Source organism: Pleurodeles waltl, chromosome 1_2 (assembly GCF_031143425.1).
Source record: "Pleurodeles waltl isolate 20211129_DDA chromosome 1_2, aPleWal1.hap1.20221129, whole genome shotgun sequence".
Taxonomy (NCBI): Eukaryota; Metazoa; Chordata; class Amphibia; order Caudata; family Salamandridae; genus Pleurodeles; species Pleurodeles waltl.
The window spans coordinates 305,772,899-305,793,826 of NC_090437.1; the positions used below are offsets into that span (position 1 = coordinate 305,772,899).

General features: G+C 43.8%; 1 protein-coding gene across 1 annotated transcript in view; it reads left to right on the forward strand.

The window, feature by feature from the left end:
- The window catches only part of LOC138299848 (fructose-1,6-bisphosphatase 1-like), a 60,210-nt gene extending 40,946 nt beyond the window's left edge, over positions 1 to 19,264 (forward strand). Inside the window, exons 6-7 of the mRNA XM_069238490.1 lie at positions 14,960 to 15,079; positions 18,832 to 19,264. Coding sequence (XP_069094591.1) covers positions 14,960 to 15,079; positions 18,832 to 19,023 — 312 coding nt within the window. The 3' untranslated portion in view covers positions 19,024 to 19,264. The remainder of the gene's footprint in view (positions 1 to 14,959; positions 15,080 to 18,831) is intronic.
- Positions 19,265 to 20,928: the final 1,664 nt, after the last annotated feature.

Here is a 20,928-nt window from a genome sequence, read left to right on the forward strand (position 1 = left end):
ACTAAGAACATTATTCCAAACTACTTCAACTCCTACAGGCTAAACCACCGCTTTTAGGGGAGGTAACTGCTTTATAGTCTATGCCAAACATGTGTATCTGCAGCAACATATGCCATCGAACTGAAAATGTCACTTACCCAGTGTACATCTGTTCGTGGCATTAGTCGCTGCAGATTCACATGTACCCTCCCACCTCCCCGGGAAGCCTGTAGCCGTTTAGAAGTAGATCATAAATCTTAAACATCTGTACATTTGTAAATAATTATTATAAACTCTTAACGTACATACATATTCACTCCATTGCATGGGCACTATTTATAGCAAACAACTCCATCCTCACCCTCTTCGAGGAAAACAATCTAAGATGGAGTCGACGCCCATGCGCAATGGAGCCGAAGAGGGAGGAGTCCTTCGGTCCCGTGACCAAAAAAGACTTCTTCGAAGAAAAACAACTTGTAATACTCCGAGCCCAACACCAGGCAGCGGACTGTGCCAAACATGTGAATCTGCAGCGACTAATGCCACGAACAGATGTACACTGGGTAAGTGACATTTTCATTCCCTGGGTAAGAACTGTGAAAAAGATTATTTTTGTTTAGGTAACAGTTTGAGTCCAGTAATATGCCATGGAAGGTATGTAGCCATGCACAGTCATTTTAAGTTACAGACTAATTTATAATCCGAGTGCTTGACTTCACTCAGTTTCCAGGAACTTTACTTGTGTGTGGTATTAATTGAAGCAAATTGGAGTGCACAGACTTGGCTGAGATGGGCACTGGGGAAAGGAATGATGAATTGTCTGCCTCTTTCCTGACTGAGTAAAATCTCTGCATCTGCGATATGGCTGACTATTTCTATTGCAAAATGTAGATTCTGCAACCTTGCAATGTCCTCCCAAACAGATGAAGTAGATGCTACTGATTCTACAGCTGTAAGACTATCTGTAATGGCGAACTTAAAGTCAAGGAAGGACATCAATTTTGCTGGTGTAGTCTGATAAAAGACGATATATGTATTGTACATTGCCAAATCGATTAGATGGACAGTCAACTTCTTGAAACATGTGCAAGTTTTGCAAGTCTCATCATATGGTTGGGTTGAAGTATCTGCCCAGATTGGTCAACTTGGCCCATGTATAATCAAGTATACACTTGGTCTTCGTGACCTTCTACCAACTGACCCAAAATCATGAATGTAGAAGCTGTACACGTATTTCCCACCTACCTGAGAATTGTCGCAGCTTGTTGAAGTGCAAGACACTGCTCTGATCCTTTTGGAGCTTCAAACAAATGAGCTCTTGAGTCAATCCTTTGCTGCGAGTTTGGCTTGTACTAACAAGCCAGAGTGCCAGTATTATATGGCTCAGCAAACAGCTGTACTCCTGTGTTGAAAGTGTCCACATAAAGGTTATAGCCTTTATGAAAGAGTGATTGAGCAAGATCCTAGGCAGTCTTTTCTCTAATTCCTAAAATGGAAGGACAACCTGTAGGATTTACACTGGTGGTCTTCCCAGTATACACTCTCAGGGTGTGTACACAACCAGTAGTGTTCTCACACAACATGTACAGCTTGATGCCATTCCAAGCTCTTGTTTAGTTTATACTGCCTGAACATCAGCCACCATTAGTACACGATTAAAGTCTTGTTGAGTGCTATATTCTTCCCAGGAATAGCGATCTCGGGAAACTTAGTGGAGAAATGTTTTATGACAGGCTGATTATTGAAAAACCTGTCATGGTCTGGATGGTTCTGCGGCAATACTGCAGAGTTATCAGTGAAATTCAGCATACACTACAGAATCAAAAAGCTCCCCTCATGACAAATAGGAAGCTGGGTGTTGTCCCAACTGTAAAAGAAGGCCAGTAAGACTGTACAGACAGTTCGCTTAGTATTCCTATGAACAGTGTAAGGCAACAAAATATTTTCACTTCCCACGTGGAGGGGGAGCCTGGAACTGTGCCCTAGAATCAGGTGCTAGAGAATGAGGGGCTCCATGTCCCCTCAAAAACTATTATGCCCGCATATTTGTTTGCTGCACAATTTCATCCAGCAAAAGTCAGAAGTAGTCCACTGACACTGAATTTGCTGTACTGAGTTTACATCCAGCATCTACAGTGAAAGGAAGAATTTGTAAGAATTAGCACCCCTCCTTTGCCCCGCGTGGGTACCTGTCTGCACTCCAGGTGGAGGTACACTGCCACTGTCTCTCAGAGGTGCAGGCTGTGCCTATGAAAGTGACATCACAACTGCCTTGCTGTGTTGTGCCTCAGAATCACTGGAAGAGTCGTCATCGGATGCAATTCTGCCAACTGAAAAATCACTTCCAGATTCTGATTCACGACCCTCTCCATCAGATGCAGTCTCAGTTTCAGTACGGGCGGAAAAACTGGCCCCCATTTTTTGGAGTCCACGTCTGTGCAGCCCTGTACAGCAGTCATGTATGATTCCTACCTAAAACAGTATTCCAAATTATTTGTGCTTGGAAGAAGGTTTAAGTACTTGAAGTGTTAACGGAGTGAGAAGGTGGTGTGTGTGTGTGATATGAGTAGAAAGTGGGCATACAATACAATGCAGTACATGCACGAGTAAGGTACAGGAGTAATGGAGACAGCAGAAATGACTGGAAGAAAATAATTTAAAGTCTTACCTTAAAGCCTTCCAATGAAGCAGGTCCACAGAACTCCAAAAGTCAAACTACAAGAAAAGATTTTTTTAAAATGCTTTAACGTGCATCACACACAGCAAAATAAACTAGTATGCAATTATAATAATATTCTTTTTTGCCTTCCAAGAGCGGCTAGTGGAGGTGGACAGGGCCATATTGGCCACCCCAGGTAAAGGAAGATTTAAAATTTATAATGCCCTCATGGGGGTCAACCCGCATGGCATGAGTGTGTTGGGTGGGGGGCGGGGCAAACATCTCAAACAACAAAGCCCTGGTTGCTAGAGGTGGATTCCTGCCCACTGTTTGCTGACCCAGCTGTGATCCCAAGCAGGGATACATAAATACATAGTAGTGGGGCCCCTTTTTAATGATGTCCCTTTTGTGGAAATATGTACCCCGGAGGCATCAAAAACCTCTCGAACACAAACAAGCATTGGCAAAGCCAATAGTTCTCACCTATGCTAGAGCTGTTGCCTTTGACAATGTGCTTTGGCCACATTGTACACCTGTAGTGCTGATATACAGCAGGACTGAAAATAAAGAAAATAAAAAGTGCTAGGACGTGTACAGTAATGGCCGCTTTATAGTGCTTTTTTCCTTCACTTCCAGCCATTTTGTACAGCAGTCACACTGCTGTACAACATGGCTAAACAAAACACTGATAAAGCCAATCGTTTTTGCATAGGTGAAAATTAATGACTTTACCAATGCTTGTTATTAAAGGCATTTCCCTCTCATTGAATACCTTCTCTCTCAAGCTGCCCCAGCACTTACTGTTTCCGACACCCCTTCCCTCCTCATGCCACCCCTCCCCCTTCAGTATTCATCATAGCGGGGACACCCCAAACACTGCCTTTGTAGTACAAAAATGAACCTCTGGAGGGCTCTCTCTGCCTTTGTTCCTTCACAGCACAGCCCCCCCGCTCCCACCTTTAATAAGTCCAGACACTGGGGAGGAGGAAGCACGCAAGGTCGGCGCAGACTGCCCTAGGCAAGAGGTGTGAAAGAAACCAAGCTCTGGTCCAGCTCAGGGACTTCCGGGTCACATATCAGACCTCTCCAAGAAGAATCTGCAGCATTCCAACCACCGGAGAATGAAAAATGTTCTAGCTTACGCGTTAAGAATTTTCAATTCTATTAAGGACACGGAGGCGAGGATTATGCTTTCTCTTTCTTTACTGAAAATTCACAGCAGCCAATTAAAACACGTTTAAACAAAAAACAACATTTCCCAAGGTGCTCTAGTGTATAAGTCACATGCACCAATCAACCATAGTGACCTTAGTCGATAAAGTCCATAACCTCGAACGTCATATACTCTTTCTTTGCTTCAACCAAAACCAGTAATTTCTTTCACACGACCTCAAAGCCTTTAGATGATACCAACTCTCATCTTGGAAGGAATAAACCAACGAAGGAGACCAGAATGAACATCAAGTCGGTTATCCAAGAACGTAGACATCTGGATGGAGAGAAAAACTTCAGGAATTCTTCTGATCCGTTCCTGAGAAATAATAATAAAAACCAGCCGGTAATATCTTCAAACTAATGGTAACAACCATTTAAAATCATTCACATCTTATTAAACAATATAAAACGTGGGAGGGTAACAATTAATTAAGCAGTTTTTAAGATCAATAAAATTATCCATATTCATGAAAGGGTGGGATAATCCTCGCCTCCGTGTCCTTAATAGAATTGAAAATTCTTAACGCGTAAGTTAGAAATTTTTTCATTCTATATCAGGACCGGAGGCTCGGATTATGCTAGTTCAAAGCTGACCCATAACAACAGAGGCCGCATCCAAAACAGGCTTAAAATAAAACTTACGAAAAGTACTTTCAGACGACCAGTCTGCAGATTTCATAATGTCCGTTAAACTAGAACCTAACATAAAAGACTTAGATGCCATTGCTCCTCTTACTGAATGAGCTCCAAAATGACTAGTATCAATACCTGCTTCATTCATTAGCCATCTTAACCATCTTGCAAGAGTGGCCGAAGCAACTGGTTTAAAAGGTTTCTGAAGTGCAATTAATACTTGCCCATTCATGTCTTGTCTATGTTCTTCTGTAGATATTTCATAATCTTTAAGACACTGAACCACACATAATTTTGAATTATCTGGAAACCAAGGGTACGTTACTGACCTGCAATTGTTCTTGGTTCTTATGGAGATAATAAAGGTTACTCCCTCCGGAGAATAAAGTCTCCCCGATAAACCTAGGGCTCTCACATCTGAGACTCTCTTGCATGAAACTAAACATAGTAACATAGTTAATTTAGCTGACAATTGTTTTCGTGATAAGTACTTGTTACTGGGCCAAGAATCCAAGAATTTTAACACGATATTCACATCCCAAAGTACAGAGTACTTAGGCTGAGGAGGATTCGAAAATCTGATACCCCTCAACAATTTACATATTAGAGGATGTTCACCTACCTGCTTGCCTTCAATAGGTGGATGTCCTGAAGAAATTGCCGATCTAAAATTATTGATTGTCCTATAGGCCAAACCTGAAGAGGCTAATTCAGCCAGAAAGTTAATAATCATATCAATACCTGACCCCATGGGATTTAGATCTCTTCCATTGCACCAACTAACCCATTTACGCCATGCCGATGCATATCTCTTGTGGGTACTCTTTGCCCATGCTCGCTTGATAAAGCCTTCTGCCTGTTGCGAAATTCCCGGGGCTTTCCATCTTGTCCTGAAACCCTCCAAGCCATCAGAGTTAGAGTCCCCGATACAATTAAGGGATGTTGATGGCCCTCCGGACTGAGCAAGAGGTCCAGACGAGGAGGAATTAGTAGTGGAGGAGCACATGCTAACTAAAGGGCGATAGGGAACCACGGCTGAGACCTCCACAACGGGGTCACTAAAATCAGTTCTGCCTTCTGCCTCCTCACTTGAGCCAAGACTCTGGGTATCAATAGGAACGGCGGGAATGCATAACATTGGAATAAGTTCCAATTCTGTAGAAAAGCATCCGTCGCCAAGACTTGAGGATCCGGCCTCCAACTGAAAAATTTCTGAACCTGGTTGTTGAGGCGAGACGCAAAAAGATCTATCACGCACAAACCCCAAGCCTGGACAATTTGTTGAAATATCTGTGGATCCAGCTTCCAATCGCTGGGATCCGTCAGATACCTGGAGTTCCAGTCTGCTACTATGTTTTGATCTCCTGGAAGATACTCCGCCAACACCACTAGTCTGTGTCTCAGGCAATAATGCCAAAATTCCTTGGCAATTTCCGCCAGGATTCTGGATCGCGTTCCCCCCAGTTTGTTCACATATCGAACCGCTGATATATTGTCCATTCTCAGAAGAATGCAACAATCTGTCCTGATCGGGGATAAACTCTTTATTGCGAAGGACCCCGCCAGGAGCTCCAAGCAATTTATGTGTAAATCTTTCTCTGTTGATGACCAATGACCCCCTGTTGTCATTGAGCCACAACGCGCTCCCCAGCCCCACTGACTGGCGTCCGATTCTATGACAACTTCTGGGTGAGATCCGAAAATGGCCCTGCCATTCCAGGCTTCCATGTGGTGAAGCCACCACTGAATCTCTTCCTTGACCTCTGAAGTCAGAGGTACCAGGGCTGAGTAACTCAGACCTTGCCTCAAATATTGAATCTTCAATCTCTGGAGGGCCCGATAGTATAAGGGGGCAGGAAAGATTGCTTGAATGGAGGACGCTAACAGACCCACTAGTCGAGCAATGCTCCTTAGGGAAATATTCGGGCTGAGTAATGCTGCTCTCAATTCCCGTTTGATATTGCGAATTTTTGTCGCTGGAAGAATCAATAGGGAGAGAATGGAATCTATCCTGAAACCCAAAAACTCTATCGTTTGGGATGGTCTCAACAATGACTTCTGCGCATTGATAAGGAAACCTCATTCCTGCAGCAACGTGACTGTCCAATTCAGATGTGTCAGTAACGTCGTTGCATCCTGCGCCATCAGTAAGATGTCGTCCAGATATATGATAAGACGAACTCCCATGGTTCTCAACCATTCCACTACCGGTCTCAAGAGCTTTGTGAAGCACCAGGGGGCCGAGGATAGACCGAATGGGAGAGCCATGAATTCTAGGCAACGTCCCTTCCACTGAAACTGAAGATACTTCCTGTGGGGTGCAAAAATCGGGATTGAGAGGTATGCATCTTTTAGATCTAGACGAACCATCCAATCCCCTTCCAAAAGAATGTCTCGCAACATGTGAATCCCCTCCATCTTGAAGTGTCTGTAAACAATCCAAGAGTTGAAGTCTTTCAGATTTAATACTAACCGGTGACCGCCTCCTTTTTTGTCTACCACAAAAATAGGATTGCAGAATCCGGTAGGGTGTGGGGTTGAAAAAGTTACTGCACCTTTGTCCAACAATGCTTGCACCTCTAGATCTATAAAATTCTGATTTGATTGGGAAAAACACATGTTTATCGGAGGAGCTTGCTGCACCGGAGTGTTGAGGAACTCCAGGTGAAAACCTGACACTGTCTGAATAACCTAGGGGTCTCCTGAAATCTCTCTCCATTTGTGCACAAACAGTCTGACTCTTCCCCCAAGAATAACTTGTGAAGGTAGAATAATTCTTACCGGAAAAGGAGGCGTCTTGTATAGCTCCTTGCTGGCCTCTACGGTACCCTCTGCGGAACCTGGGTCTTCCTCCACGGGGCCGTGAAGGGTAGAAAGTGGAGTCGGCTTGATCTCCAGACCAGTTACCTCTACCCCTCGGGTAGTAATTTTGGGGACTGACAAAGTTACCTCGGCCTGGCATTCGTCCGCCGTAACGCCCGGCCCTGACCAAAAGGCCCCTTCGAAAAACCTTTTTAAGGGACAGTTGAGCCTTGTCTAAAGTCGAAAAGGTAGAGCAAAATTTGGCCAGTTCCTTAATGAAGGAAGAGCCAAATAGGAGACCCTCAGCTGCTGGACCCGCTTCAGAGGAAGCCAAGTCCACTAGTTTAGGATCCATCCGCATCAGTATGGATTTCCTGCGTTCAGTGGAGATAGCACAGTTTGTGTTACCTAAAAGGCAAACCGCTCTCTGGGCCCAACCCAATGAAACATCAGTGTTCACTGGGGTGCCTGATTCCTTGGATGTGGTAGCCAGAACTAAGATTTTTGTCAAAGGGCCTGCCATGTCTAGTAATTTGTCCTGGCAAAGGCGCCAGGATCTGTCTAGACCCTTTTTGGGATCCTTTGCGTATTTCTTCATGAAGGTAATCAAAGTGGGATCAATTTCGGGAGTCTCAGCAACATTATTATCTAGCTCCGGTCTGGGGCATTCCGCCTTGAGTCTGGAACGCACCTCTTTATCAAAACCTTTCCTTAAGTTTGCGTGAACATAAAGTGCTACCTCAGGAGATGGAAGCCAACTCGAAGATCTAGGGTGTATAATCTCTGATGGGTTAAAATCTAAAATTTGAGGTGTAGTAGAGGTAGTTTTTGATTTTTTTACTAAGGTTTAGGCTGGTAACTTCGTCGGAATCCGGATCATCGGAGTCTCCCGATGAAGAGGAATTACGTTGGGAGCTATAATTGTGCTCCGCGCTTCTTTTCTTGCGCAATTTGGCAAACATGTCGGCATGCAACTCTCCAACAGAATCCTCCTGTGAGATATTCTTAGATTTTGATTTTGATTTTGTAGGAATAGGAGTAGTAGTGTCTTCGGAAGAGGGGGAGGGGTTCCCGGTCATCCAGCCCTGCATTTGGGCATATTCCAATAATTGGCCTGAAAAGGGGCCAAGAGCTCTAGTCAGAGCGTCATTAACCGACTGTTGCACTCTTGAATCTAGTGCTTCAACCAAATTTATCTCTAGTTGGTTGTCGGTATCATCAGGGTAGAACCCTGAGTCCTGGTCGCTCCATTGAGCCATAATGAGAAAAATATATGACCAGAAGACAAGAATAATAACAGGGGGAGTGAAAAAAAAACAGCAGGTGCACTAGCAGGGCAATTAAATATATATATATACTTAAAACCAATCTAATGATAGATAAGCATATATATGCATCAATGAAAAAATCACTGAGAAGGATGCCTGCAGAAAAAAAATTATATCACTCTAGGCCCAGCCTTTGTAAGAAATTTTACAACCCAGTAAGCGTTCTCCTTAACTGGGCGTGGGGGAGGAGGTGAGCAGTTGCTCCTGGCAAAACTCCGATGCCACACGCGCTGTCAATAAACAAACCGATCTCATGCAGAGACAAAGGGGAATGAGATCGGTTCGCAAATGACGCGCGCGTCTGACAACCCCTGTTGCCAGAGAAAAAAGACTGCGTGTCTAACACGCAGTCCTCTCCCGGGTTCCCTTCATAAGGGCAAATTTAATTAAATTAATCACTTGGCGGGAAGCCGAAAAGAACTGTGCAGCGCTCTCGGCATAATAAAATAAAAAAACCAATAGTTAAGAGACTTCCCTCCGCAAGGGAAAATCAATAAAAGCATTTAACTCGGCGGGAAGCCGCCCGCCGAGATAAATGCGAGCCGCTCTTGGAGGAAAAATCAATAAATACAATTAACTCGGCGAGAAGCCGAAACCAAAGGATTAATGTGAAAACTAAGGCGCGCGGACTCGCGGCACCTGAAATATTTAACACTTTTAAACTTCAATACCTCAATACAAATGATAATCAATTTAAGATAAAGTGAAAAGTTACTTATCTGCTGCGAAGCAGCAAAGAAAGAGGATATGACGTTCGAGGTTATGGACTTTATGGACTAAGGTCACTATGGTTGATTGGTGTATGTGACTTATACACTAGAGCACCTTGGGAAATGTTGTTTTTTGTTTAAACGTGTTTTAATTGGCTGCTGTGAATTTTCAGTAAAGAAAGAGAAAGCATAATCCGAGCCTCCGGTCCTGATATAGAATGATGAGCACGCGCACTCTGGTTTCAGCAGGAGATGTGTTGTTGTGTTTTGCTGTGGGGCTCTAATGTGGTGCTTCTCTCCTATATAGGAGCCTTGAATGTTCAACCTTTGTAGCAAACTCACAGATACTTTCCTCGTGCCAGTGCAGTAAAAGCTCATTCTACTGTGCACAGTTAGCTTCGGATTCCCTAGCAATACTTCGGGAAAAGAAACATCTGTGCATTTAAATCCCGAGTGAGGGTACGTTTCCAGATACATTTTGTTATGTTTTCCTGTATTACGAAGTTTTAACTAGAAAAGGGGCAGGTCAGGGAAGGGCAAGCAATGTGGCCGGCAAGGAGAAGCACGCGTTTGAGCCAGGAATACCAGGGGCATAAAGAATCACACAGGGTGGTTGGTGGGCAGTACGGAAGTGGGAGAGTGGAAGAGTTAAGGGAGAACAAAAACAGACGGAAACAGTACAGAGGAGCACTGGGGAGTAACACAGTGAGGGTGGTGGGGGAAAGCATACAAGGGAGACCACTGCAAAACACGCAGCATGCTCTTGGCAAATCACGTAATGTCCCCAAAAATACATGAATGTGAACTTCTGTAATGTAATTGGCGCTCGTGTAAAACACTCCAATACCTTCCAGTTTAGGTTACGCCATATAAATCAGTGCATAAATAAATATCTATGTAAATATGTTTATCTGCTGTGATATCTCCAAGTGAGGGGAGAGGATGTGGCGTAACAGACGAAGCTGCCGATTTTGGAGCTGGGGAGCCAGGTTGGAGTCTTAGCGCTGGTCCAGCAACCTGAAATTGTGGGCAAATCACTTACTCTTCCCATGGCTACACAAGATAAATGTGTTCTTGTTTAAAGCTCTTCAACGTGAGTTTGCACTATATACATAACCAAAGTAAAAGTAAGAGAACGGGAAAAAGGCATTTGATCTCCCTGCTTATTTATTGTGCTTGGTGGAGGCACGGTAATGGGAGTAAGAACAAGCAAACACAGACAGTGGAAAGGAAGCAGACGACAGAGCCAGCCACACTGTAGAGTCCCTCAACAAAAAGAAAAAAATAGCTCCCAAAAACCCAAGCTGTGTAAGAACACAAGTTCTTGGGCCATGCACCAAGGAGAGTGTCACATAGAAGAGGGAAGAACTGATCCCAGAGCTGACCAGCAGTAAGCAACCAATTGAATGTGGTTTTGAAGCCAACCAATGGTAAATAATGGGCAGCCTCCAAGCCCACTAACAGTAAACCATATATCTTGAAGAGACCACGCATGAGCTGTCTAGTTGAGGCTTAAAAAGCAAGATGTTTGCTAGACATTTTTCCTTTCCTGAGGGGGCTCCATTGAGAGGTGGACAGGAAATTGTAAATTTATAGTTGCTCCAGTGGGAGGTTTGATCCCTATACGAGGAGGCTATCCTGCCAAATACATTTATGGTGGCTAGTGGTGGATCCCTACTAGGCGGTCGCAGGCCCAGCCATGATCCCCATAGAGGAATCCATTAGAAAGGGAGCATTATCCCCTTTTCAGTAAGGTACACTGATGTGTCGGGGTGGGGGCAGGACAAAGCCCCTAGGTGTCAACAATAAAAAAGGAAAAAAGGCTAACAACCACCATATATTTTTGCAGCATAAATCTCTTCTAGCTTTACATGGTGGTTCAAATGAGAGGATGTGATCCAATCTGCATAAATTATTGGATGCCCCCGGGGGGATGTTGGTGGGGTTGTCCCTTGTGCCAGTGGACGATATTTCTGTTATCCCCCCCCCCCCAAAAAATGACTCTTTTCTGATGTCTAGGGAGGAATGAATCATGAATCAGGGATCAATCATGGTCACCTTCTAAGAGGGGGCACCAAGGGAAAGAGGATACTCTTCCTTTTCCAATGGTGACTGTTAGACCTGACAGCCTTAGGGTGGTCACCCCTAACCTTTTGCCTGCCTCCCTCCACTTTTTAGACACTGTTTTTGCTGGCTTTTAGACTCTGCGCACTTTACCACTGCTAACCAGTGCTAAAGTGCATATGCTCTCTCCCCTTAAACATGGTAACATTGGATCATACCCAATTGGACTATTTGATTTACCTATAAGTCCCTAGTAGAGTGCACTATGTGTGCCCAGGGCCTGCAAATTGAATGCTACTAGTGGGCATGCAGCACTGGTTGTGCCACCCACTTTAGTAGCCCCTTTACCTTGTCTCAGGCCTGCCATTGCAAGGCCTATGTGTGCAGTTTCACTGTCATTTCGACTTGGCATTTAAAAGTACTTGCCAAGCCTAAAACTCCCCTTTTTCTACATATAAGTCACCTCTAATGTGTGCCCTAGGTAACCGCTAGAGCGGGGTGCTGTGTGGGTAGAAGGCAGGACATGTACCTGTGTAGTTTACATGTCCTGGTAGTGTAAAACTCCTAAATTCGTTTTTACACTACTGTGAGGCCTGCTCCCTTCATAGGCTAACATTGGGGCTGCCCTCTTACATTGTTGAAGTGGTAGCTGCTGATCTGAAAGGAGTGGGAAGGTCATATTTAGTATGGCCAGAATGGTAATACAAAATCCTGCTGACTGGTGGAGTTGGATTTAATATTACTATTTTAGAAATGCCACTTTTAGAAAGTGAGCATTTCTCTGCACTTAAATCTTTCTGTGCCTTACAATCCACGTCTGGCTGGGTTTAGTTGACAGCTCCTTGTGCATTCACTCAGACACACCCCAAACACAGGGTACTCAGCCTCACTTGCATACATCTGCATTTTGAATGGGGTCTTCCTGGGCTGGGAAGGTGGAGGGCCTGCTCTCACACACAGGACTGCCACACCCCCTACTGGGACCCTGGCAGACAGGATTGAACTGAAAGGGGACCTGGTGCTCTTCTAAGCCACTCTTTGAAGTCTCCCCCACTTCAAAGGCACATTTGGGTATAAAACAGGGCCTCTGCCCTACCACCAGAGACACTTGCTGGGGAAGAAACCTGAACCAGAACCTGCCTGGCTACCTAAAGGACTCACCTGACTGCTTTCTACAAAGGACTGCTGCCTTGCTGTTGCCCTGCTGCCTTGCTGAACTCTTGCCTTGCTGCAGAAGTGCTCTCCAAGGGCGTGGACAAAGCTTGCCTCCTGTTCCCTGAAGCCTCAGGACCAAAAAGACTTCTTTCTTTCAACTGGACTCCTTCTGCAGTGAAAAATTCGAAGCGCAGCTTGCTCCGCGGTGAAAAATTCACCGCACGCCGAACCGGAAAGACGACGCTCGACCCCACGAGGAAAAGATTGATGCGAAGCCTGCGTTGCGACCAGAACTTCGACGCACGGCCCGCCTGGACAACGCCGCCCGACTTCCGGAGAGGAAATCGATGCAACGCCTGCCATGAGGGAGAAAATTCCACACACAGCCCACCGGAACGATGCACAGCCGGACAACAAGCCCAGGATTCCACGCACAGACCCCGGGGCGTCTGAAAACCCCGCGACCCACAGAGGAGACTGTACGCACGCCGGAAATCTACGCAACGTCTTCCCCGCGTGAAAAATAACGACGCAAGTCCGTGTGTGAAGGGGCGAAACCGACGCACACACCATTTTCCACACATCTCCTCCTCTGCGGGCCTGTGCGGAGATTTTTCACTCCAAACCAGGTACTTTGTGGTTTAAAGAGACTTTGTTTGCTTTTTAAAGACTTAAGACACTTCATATCACTTTTCAGTGATATCTCTACAATTTCTTATTGCATCTTTTATTGTTTTGGACCTGTAAATATCCAGATAAATATTATATATTTTTCTAAACACTGTGTGTTGTATTTTGTGGTGCTATATAGTGTTATTGTATGATTTATTACACAAATACTTTACACATTGCCTTCTAAGTTAAGCCTGACTGTTCAGTGCCAAGCTACCACAGGGTGGGCACAGGATAATTTGGATTGTGTGTGACTTACCCTGACTAGAGTGAGGGTCCTTGCTTGGACAGGGGGTAACCTGACTGCCAACCAAAGACCCCATTTCTAACAGTGACCATTGTATGTAGTACCGTACTAAGGGGGCAACCTAAAGTGCCTAGTCGCTGACAAAAAAAAATGGCTGCCATACATTTTCTCTTCCTTGAGGTGGCAATCAAGAGGATAGCAGTCAAACCACCCCCTCCCATTTGGAAGAGAAAATACGTCTGTTAAAAGATGTACCCTTTGAGGTGTTGGCCCTTGTTCTGGAAGGGCTGACCTGCCCCTCCATTCCACACAACCCCATCCTCCACCTAAGATTCGTGCCAGCGTCTAGTGGCAGATTGCAGCTTGATGCAATCCCCGAGCAGGGATCCATTTTGGAGAGGCCTCTACTAACTCTTTCCATGTGTGAGAGTGAGGAGTGGCACAGGACACGCACCGCAACACTTACCTGTGTCCTTTTTGGCCATGTCCAGTACATAAGTAATTGTCACCGTGGCCACCGCGCACTCCTGTCACTGATTTTGTACAGGGTGGGATCCAGGATTTACGCCCAAGTGCTTCTGCTGCAGACCCTGATAGGGATATAAACGGGGGAAGCCTCAGCTGCAAGCACAACAGGTTTCCACACTCCCTCCATGGAGAGCTTGACGTTGACATTCTTTGCACTGTGGAGGTAATGTGTAAGACATGAACGCCTCGCTCCTCGCATTTGAGGGGTTAACCTGCTTGCATGCCATTAATTGAACTCACTCTCCACTGACTTGCCCTTTGCTTCCTGTCTCCAATTCTAAGATTGCTCTAAAACTATACTGTCTCAAACAAGAAGGTAAGACTGACAAATCGTTCATCATAATCCAGATTTTCTCCCTCCATACCCCAAAAACATGATTCTCTGTCAACCACATCGCCTTGAAAATATAGATATTGAAAGTTATATTACTGTATGTAATGTCTTGTAACATCTGCAATCCCTTGTGTGACAGTTCACTAACTAGTACCTGTAATTCCACTGTTTTAGCCACCAAATGTCAATTGTTTTAGCCACCAGAAGATTTGTTTTCTTTAGCTATCTACGGAAAAACATGTTGCTATATACATTTCTAGCTGACTTTTTTTGTATTGCTTGTGTTGAAATGAGATACCTATGTAGCCCAGACCTAGGGAGCAAAAGAGCTCTTACCAGAGGGATGAGAACTTCGGTATACTTTAGGAATGTTAAACTGAAGTATATAGGACAATAAATCACAGGTGACGTTAGTTTTCAATCACAGTTTTCCTGTTTGAAAAATTGTTTAATGTAAACTGAACCAAAGGGCAATATCCTATGGTCCAGCAAATCAATCTATTGATACAGCTTAGTGTTTTATTTCCTTGCCATCAGAACGATACTTAAGCTATACCGGGACAAAATACAGATTGTCTCCTACTTGTGTACATCTAACTTCCCTGCTTTTTATTTTATTCTTAACTTTTGCAGGACGGCAGCTCCCCTTATGGCAGTCGATATGTAGGCTCGATGGTGGCAGATGTCCATCGCACACTGGTGTACGGAGGGATCTTTTTGTACCCTGCCAATTCAAAGAGTCCCAAAGGAAAGGTGAGCAGGCTGGTTTTAATGTATAATTTGTTGACATTACTTATTCCGGGTTACAGGGTTCAACCGAGAACCCAGACTGCAATACATTATCTAGTAGATATTGTAGTCTGTTGGCTTCATAGTAGTGATCCGCACGGTTGTACTTACAGACGAATCCCCGTGGGCCACGGCGGGGGCTGGCATTGATTCCAATCCCCAACTCTCCTCAACAAATTGGCTGAGGAAAGGTGTTTAGAAAAGCTGATGTGTCTTATTTCTGCTGCTTCGTGCATTCGAATGTTGAAAAAAGAAAAGTCCTAGCTCCTGCAGATCCAATCAGGCTTACTTTCGTTTGTGGTTTCATTGGCTTCTCTAAGGGAAGGAACCTCTAGTACACACAGCAACAACTGTAGTGGCCGAGAAAAGTACTCAGTTCTGAATTTTAGAACCTCGTATCTACTTTGTCGTGAACTTGGAGGCGGACTAGCCCAACAGACTCCCATTGGGCCACACAAACATGAAAACTGAATATCTGTAGTGATTTCTAGTACCCTGATATTGTACATCGTACAGCTTAAAGGTGCCCCAAAAAAACAACCTCAACTGCCAACAACACGCATTGTTCATGGTCTGAGATGTACAATTCATGCCTTTATCCTAGACCAGCATCAGTGCTCCTTATACGCTTTGATTCCTGTATCCATTTATAATCCATCCTTGTCATACTTGTGCACAGTTACCAACAGTCCTGTGGAACTGGCCGTGTAACATTGACATGACCACTCTGATGGCAAGATTGGTTTATTTCACCTTCACCTACTGTAGTTGACAAATATGAGAAAATAACTGGCATGTACCCCAGAAGGGCCACCTTATTTCTCCGTCGAATGTTCATGACCTTGTGAAAGGGACTCAAACACCCATTTAGACAACAGGAACACTTACTTGCAGCTGGTTATATGGCTGAAGGGTCCCTGTAAATTCCGAGTCCTCTTGTTTCCGTTTGAATTGATTTAATTTATTCTAGTGCTCTGGGCTGCAATTATGCACCAAATAAATATCTACTACGACTTTTTGATGTGTGGTTGTCTGCTTCCTAACATTAATTTGAATTGTTTACACATTTTAAATGTTTATTTATATTTAATCAAATTCAGAAAATCGTGTAATGTGGTCACACATCTAGAAATTGATGCCGTTTTGGACTAGTTGTTTAAGATGGGAGTACTCACAAATTACACACCTAGCACCCCGTTGCATGACAGCATGATAATAAAGAGTAAATACTAGTGGGTCATCCCAAAATGTAAATAACGAACAATGGCAGATGGGGGCTGGCCCAAAGGTGAATGAAAGACACTCTCCTTGTAGTATTTTGTAACTAAAGTTCTGCCAGAAAGCTTTTAGATAAACCTCAAAAATGCCACATCATTTAAAGGACTACCGTATCGTGAGATTAGAATTTCATTAAGGAAAGTAACCGTGAACCAAACTCTGTTTTCCTGGGTTTCCTGCACGCCGCAAGGTTAAGCAAAGAACACCGGCGAAATGTCCGTCCAATCTGAAAATGCACTCACTATTTTTGTAGAATGTTTTTGATTAAATACATCTGTCTGAAATAGCCAGTGTGTACAGCAGTCCAACACTAAGCTGGTGGTTGGAATATTGGCAGTGTGTCTGTTACAAAATGCAATCAAAAGTATTTTGTGCGACTGGATTGTGCATGTTCTGTTTTGCACTATAATTGATTGACTTCTCTGTCAATCAAAGACATTTGTAAATCACGCTGCTGCTTCATCTCAAGCATCCCAACGCTCAAAGCTAAGAAGACTGATATCAGACTGTGGCTACGTTAAGAGTTAACCAAACAAAAAAAGTTTTCAGGTCTGTTTTAAAGATGGAGACTGACGGTGCCCTGCGGAGATTGAGCGGCACAGCATTCAGTAGTTTATCCATTAGTATTCTAGAGGAGCCACCTCCACTTAGAGATTTAGAGAATTTAGGAACATGCATCAGGCTTAGATTATTAGAACTGAGTGCTATGTGTCGCTTGTACAGACACCTGTGTCTCCTATAGGAAGGGCCTAAACACCAGTGTAAGTGCGTTACATTTAATGCATTTCACAACAGGAAGCCAGAGAAGCAGCTTCAGGTGAGGGGAGATATGCTGTTGAAAAGAAACTCATCAAATAAGTCTGCCTGCAGAATTTTGAATGATCTGAAGTCTGTGAGTCGAAAAAGCAGGACAGCCCAGATAAACGCCGTTGGCATAGTCCGAACGGGAAGATACCATTGTAAGAACAACTATTTTTCGAGTGCCCTCCGGAACAAGGTGTAGCAGCTTCCTTAAATCTTTAAATTTGAGGAAACAAACTGAAGATATCTGTCTGATTTGGGTAGAGAAGGAACGGGCAGATTTCGTTGGAGAGGTTGTGGGAGTTGGAGGAGGATTTGCATCTTCGGGCCACCAGAGGCTTTTGTTTTGGGGGGGCTTGTGGGGCTAGGACCAAAAAGGAGATCTTCAGTTTTGTTGGAATTCAAATTAAGGAACTTTGCCCCCATCTAGACAGCCACTCCTTTAAGGCAGTCCTTGAATTCGTAGAGGGTAGTCTTTAAATATTCCTGAAAGGAAAATAGAAGCTGTGTGTCATTTGCATAGGAGACCACCTTCATTCCCCAGGATTCAATCAGGCATGCTAAGGGAGCAAGGTACAAGTTTAACAGCAGAGGGTTAAGGGTCGAGCCACGGGGCACCCTACATAGGAGTGGTTGGGTGGTAAGGGGTGAAAAAGAATAGAGATGCACTCATTGGGATCTGCCTTCCAATAACGATTTAAGCCAAGAGAGAACCTTGGCATTGATGTCATTCTTCGTTAATCTGTTCAGAAGAGTGGCATGAGAGACCTTGTTGAATGCACCCGACAGGTCCAACAGTACGACCATGCCTAAGAGACTTCTACGTTTTCCTTAATAAACTTAGAGGCTTCCAAATGTGCAGTTTCAGTACTATATCCTGCCCGAAAACCTGATTGTGAATCATGAAGGGGCCATTTGATTCCACAAAGGACTATAAGTACAATTCACCAGTTTATCAATTTTCACAGAAAGTTTGCCCTAAAATGTGTGACAATTATGCTGCCTTGATGGTGGCATGGTGAGAGCTGATCCGGAGATGGGAAAGTGCTGTGCTCCCAGTGATACAGGAGTGGGAGACCAGTATGGAATGGTGCATGAGGTCCGAGAAACTGGTGTACCAGGCATGGGGCTGCCCTAAAAAATGTGATTTGATATAATCTGACGCACTTGGCAGGTGTTGAAGGACATGGACTCCTGAGATCTTCCACAGAACATTGGCAGAGGGTTTGGCCCAGGGTCGCGGAGCTGGATAGGCGTTTCCTTTTGAGGGTGGTCCAGCTGAACTGTATTCATATCTACATTGCTAGGAGCTTTCCATACGCGTCTCTAGCATTGGAAATGTTGGTATAATGACTGAGCTAGCGTGCTTTGATGTAAACCAAACACTTGTTTGACGTTACCACTGTGTTTGAGATTTAAAAACGTAACAAAAAGATCTACGAAAAAATGTGTGACAATTCTAGAAAATGAACTTTAAAGTAAATCATTTTTGTCTTGGTTTGTATATGCTGCACTTCTTTGGTTTCAAAACAATCCCAACTAATTATAAGGTAATTTTATGAAAAATGAAAGTTGTTGCTCAAGTGATGCAGGAAAGCCTTTTATCAAGAAGTTTAAATCATGTCTTGCTTTTGTAGCTCCGGCTTCTGTACGAGTGTAATCCCATGGCTTACATCATGGAGAGGGCTGGCGGAATTGCCACCACGGGTACAGAGGCTATTTTGGATATACAACCACAAGAAATCCACCAGAGAGTTCCTTTTGTCTTGGGGTCCCCAGAAGATGTGCAAGAGTACATCACCATTGTCAAGAAACATCTGCCCAAATAAATGAACTAGAACTCTCTCTTTGCATCAGCACTGTGAATTCCCTTGCACCGTACCTTGTTAAATGAAACGCATTTCTGTTTGGTAAATTAACTGTCTTCCAAAATGTTGTATTTAAGCACTTTAAATCATCCAATTACTGGCTGGGTTGGACACCCGAGTTCCTGCTTGTTTCGTGTTTTGAAATACAATGTTTGATATCATGAGTATATGTGTTTTCTGATTAAACTGTACTTGAATCTTGGGTGCATTTTTGCCTCTTCACTTACTACCTTTTTTTCTAGAAGCTAGCACTGAAAAGTGCAGATTTCTTTCATTTAAAAGGACAATTTACATTCATTTTTTTCTCTTGGGGTGCAGGGAATTTTAAAAGTTAATTCCAAAATGTGTGTAGCAGCACAACTGCATGGAGTTAGGGCATTATTATTTTTCTCTGATGTATATTTGCCAAGGTCTCTCAGAAAGGAATACAATGTGCTGTTAAGGGAATTCAGTGGAACGACAGTTATTACGATATTTCTGAAGATGTTGCTTAACTCTGTGGGTCTTGATGTTGCCAATTATTGTATATTTTGAACTTAGGAAAAGTTGTTGTTCAACTTCAAGCTTTTGGAGTTACTTTTAGTTACAGCACCTTTCAAACCCTCAGAACAGTTTTCTTATTTCTGATTATTTGTAGCTTCCCGATGAACACACTTTTGCTGTCCTGGGGTTAGAGTATGATACTGGTACAGATAGGTTCTTAGGAACAATTTGACGGAACGCCATGGTATCCCAGTTACTTCATCCAATGAGTAATTTGTATAGAAAGCGTGCTGAAGAGAGCAAGCGGCTGCTTGTAGCATTCCTATAATGGGTGTAGTTCAGGATAAATTCAATGCAGGGTTACAAATCAGACGCTGTGTCCCCACACATTGAAATCTGCATTATGGCCAGTATAGAAAAAATAAGAATAAGGGAAACCTTGTGACTTCCTTTTCCGTGTGTGCTACTCTGTAACTCTCACTCATGTTGCCCCTTAACACATCCCTCAACATAGTTGTCACAACCACCACTCCCACTCTAGTATAATCTCATTCTCTTTTCCCACCATGGCATAAATCCAACTGGAGTATTACAGCTCTGCCTCTAATTTCTCCCCTACATTGGATATATTTCTATGTCAAGCTTTTAAAAATAACCTTCCCTTTGGTGAAATGTTTTCTGATAACTTTGGGAAGAGGAAGGCCTTCCATCTGGTTACAATGGGAGCTCTCGAGTTATAATCCAATAGCCAACCAAAGTTAAAGATACTTACTTGGATGAGCATCACTGTTTTGATGTATCCAGTGTTTCAAATTGAATGAAGGATTGGTGAGTCTACAGAGCTAACTACTATCTTTTAACAAGCATTGGCATAGCCAATAGGTCTCACCTTTGGGACCTTATAAGTATTTAGCCATGCAGCACATTCAACCTTTATCAGACATAAATTGTGTTTGTGCAGTCCTTCATACACATGGCATTAAACTGTAATGGTCAGAACATCCCCTAGAGGGCACCACAATAAAAATAGCATTTATCAGAAACATGGTCATGTAACCATAAAGTCATCCCCTAGAGAGCATAACCACATGAAAAGAGAAGAGCAGAGAGCATTGCAGTGTAACCATATATTCAGCCCCTAGACAGCATAGTGCATTACACATTTTCAGGCCTGCTAGAATAATATTACAAGCAAGGCCCTTAGAACACAAACTACTCCCGGCTGTAAAGCAAAAGCTCCAGCCTTGAGAGAGCTTAAAAAGACATTTAACGGTGGGAGATGTTATGATTTTGGGGGTCCTCCCCCAGCTCAGTGTGGGGAGCCAGAAGATGAGCTGGACAGAAAGAGCGTGTCGTGCTGACCCATTGGTGGGGGTCCCATTG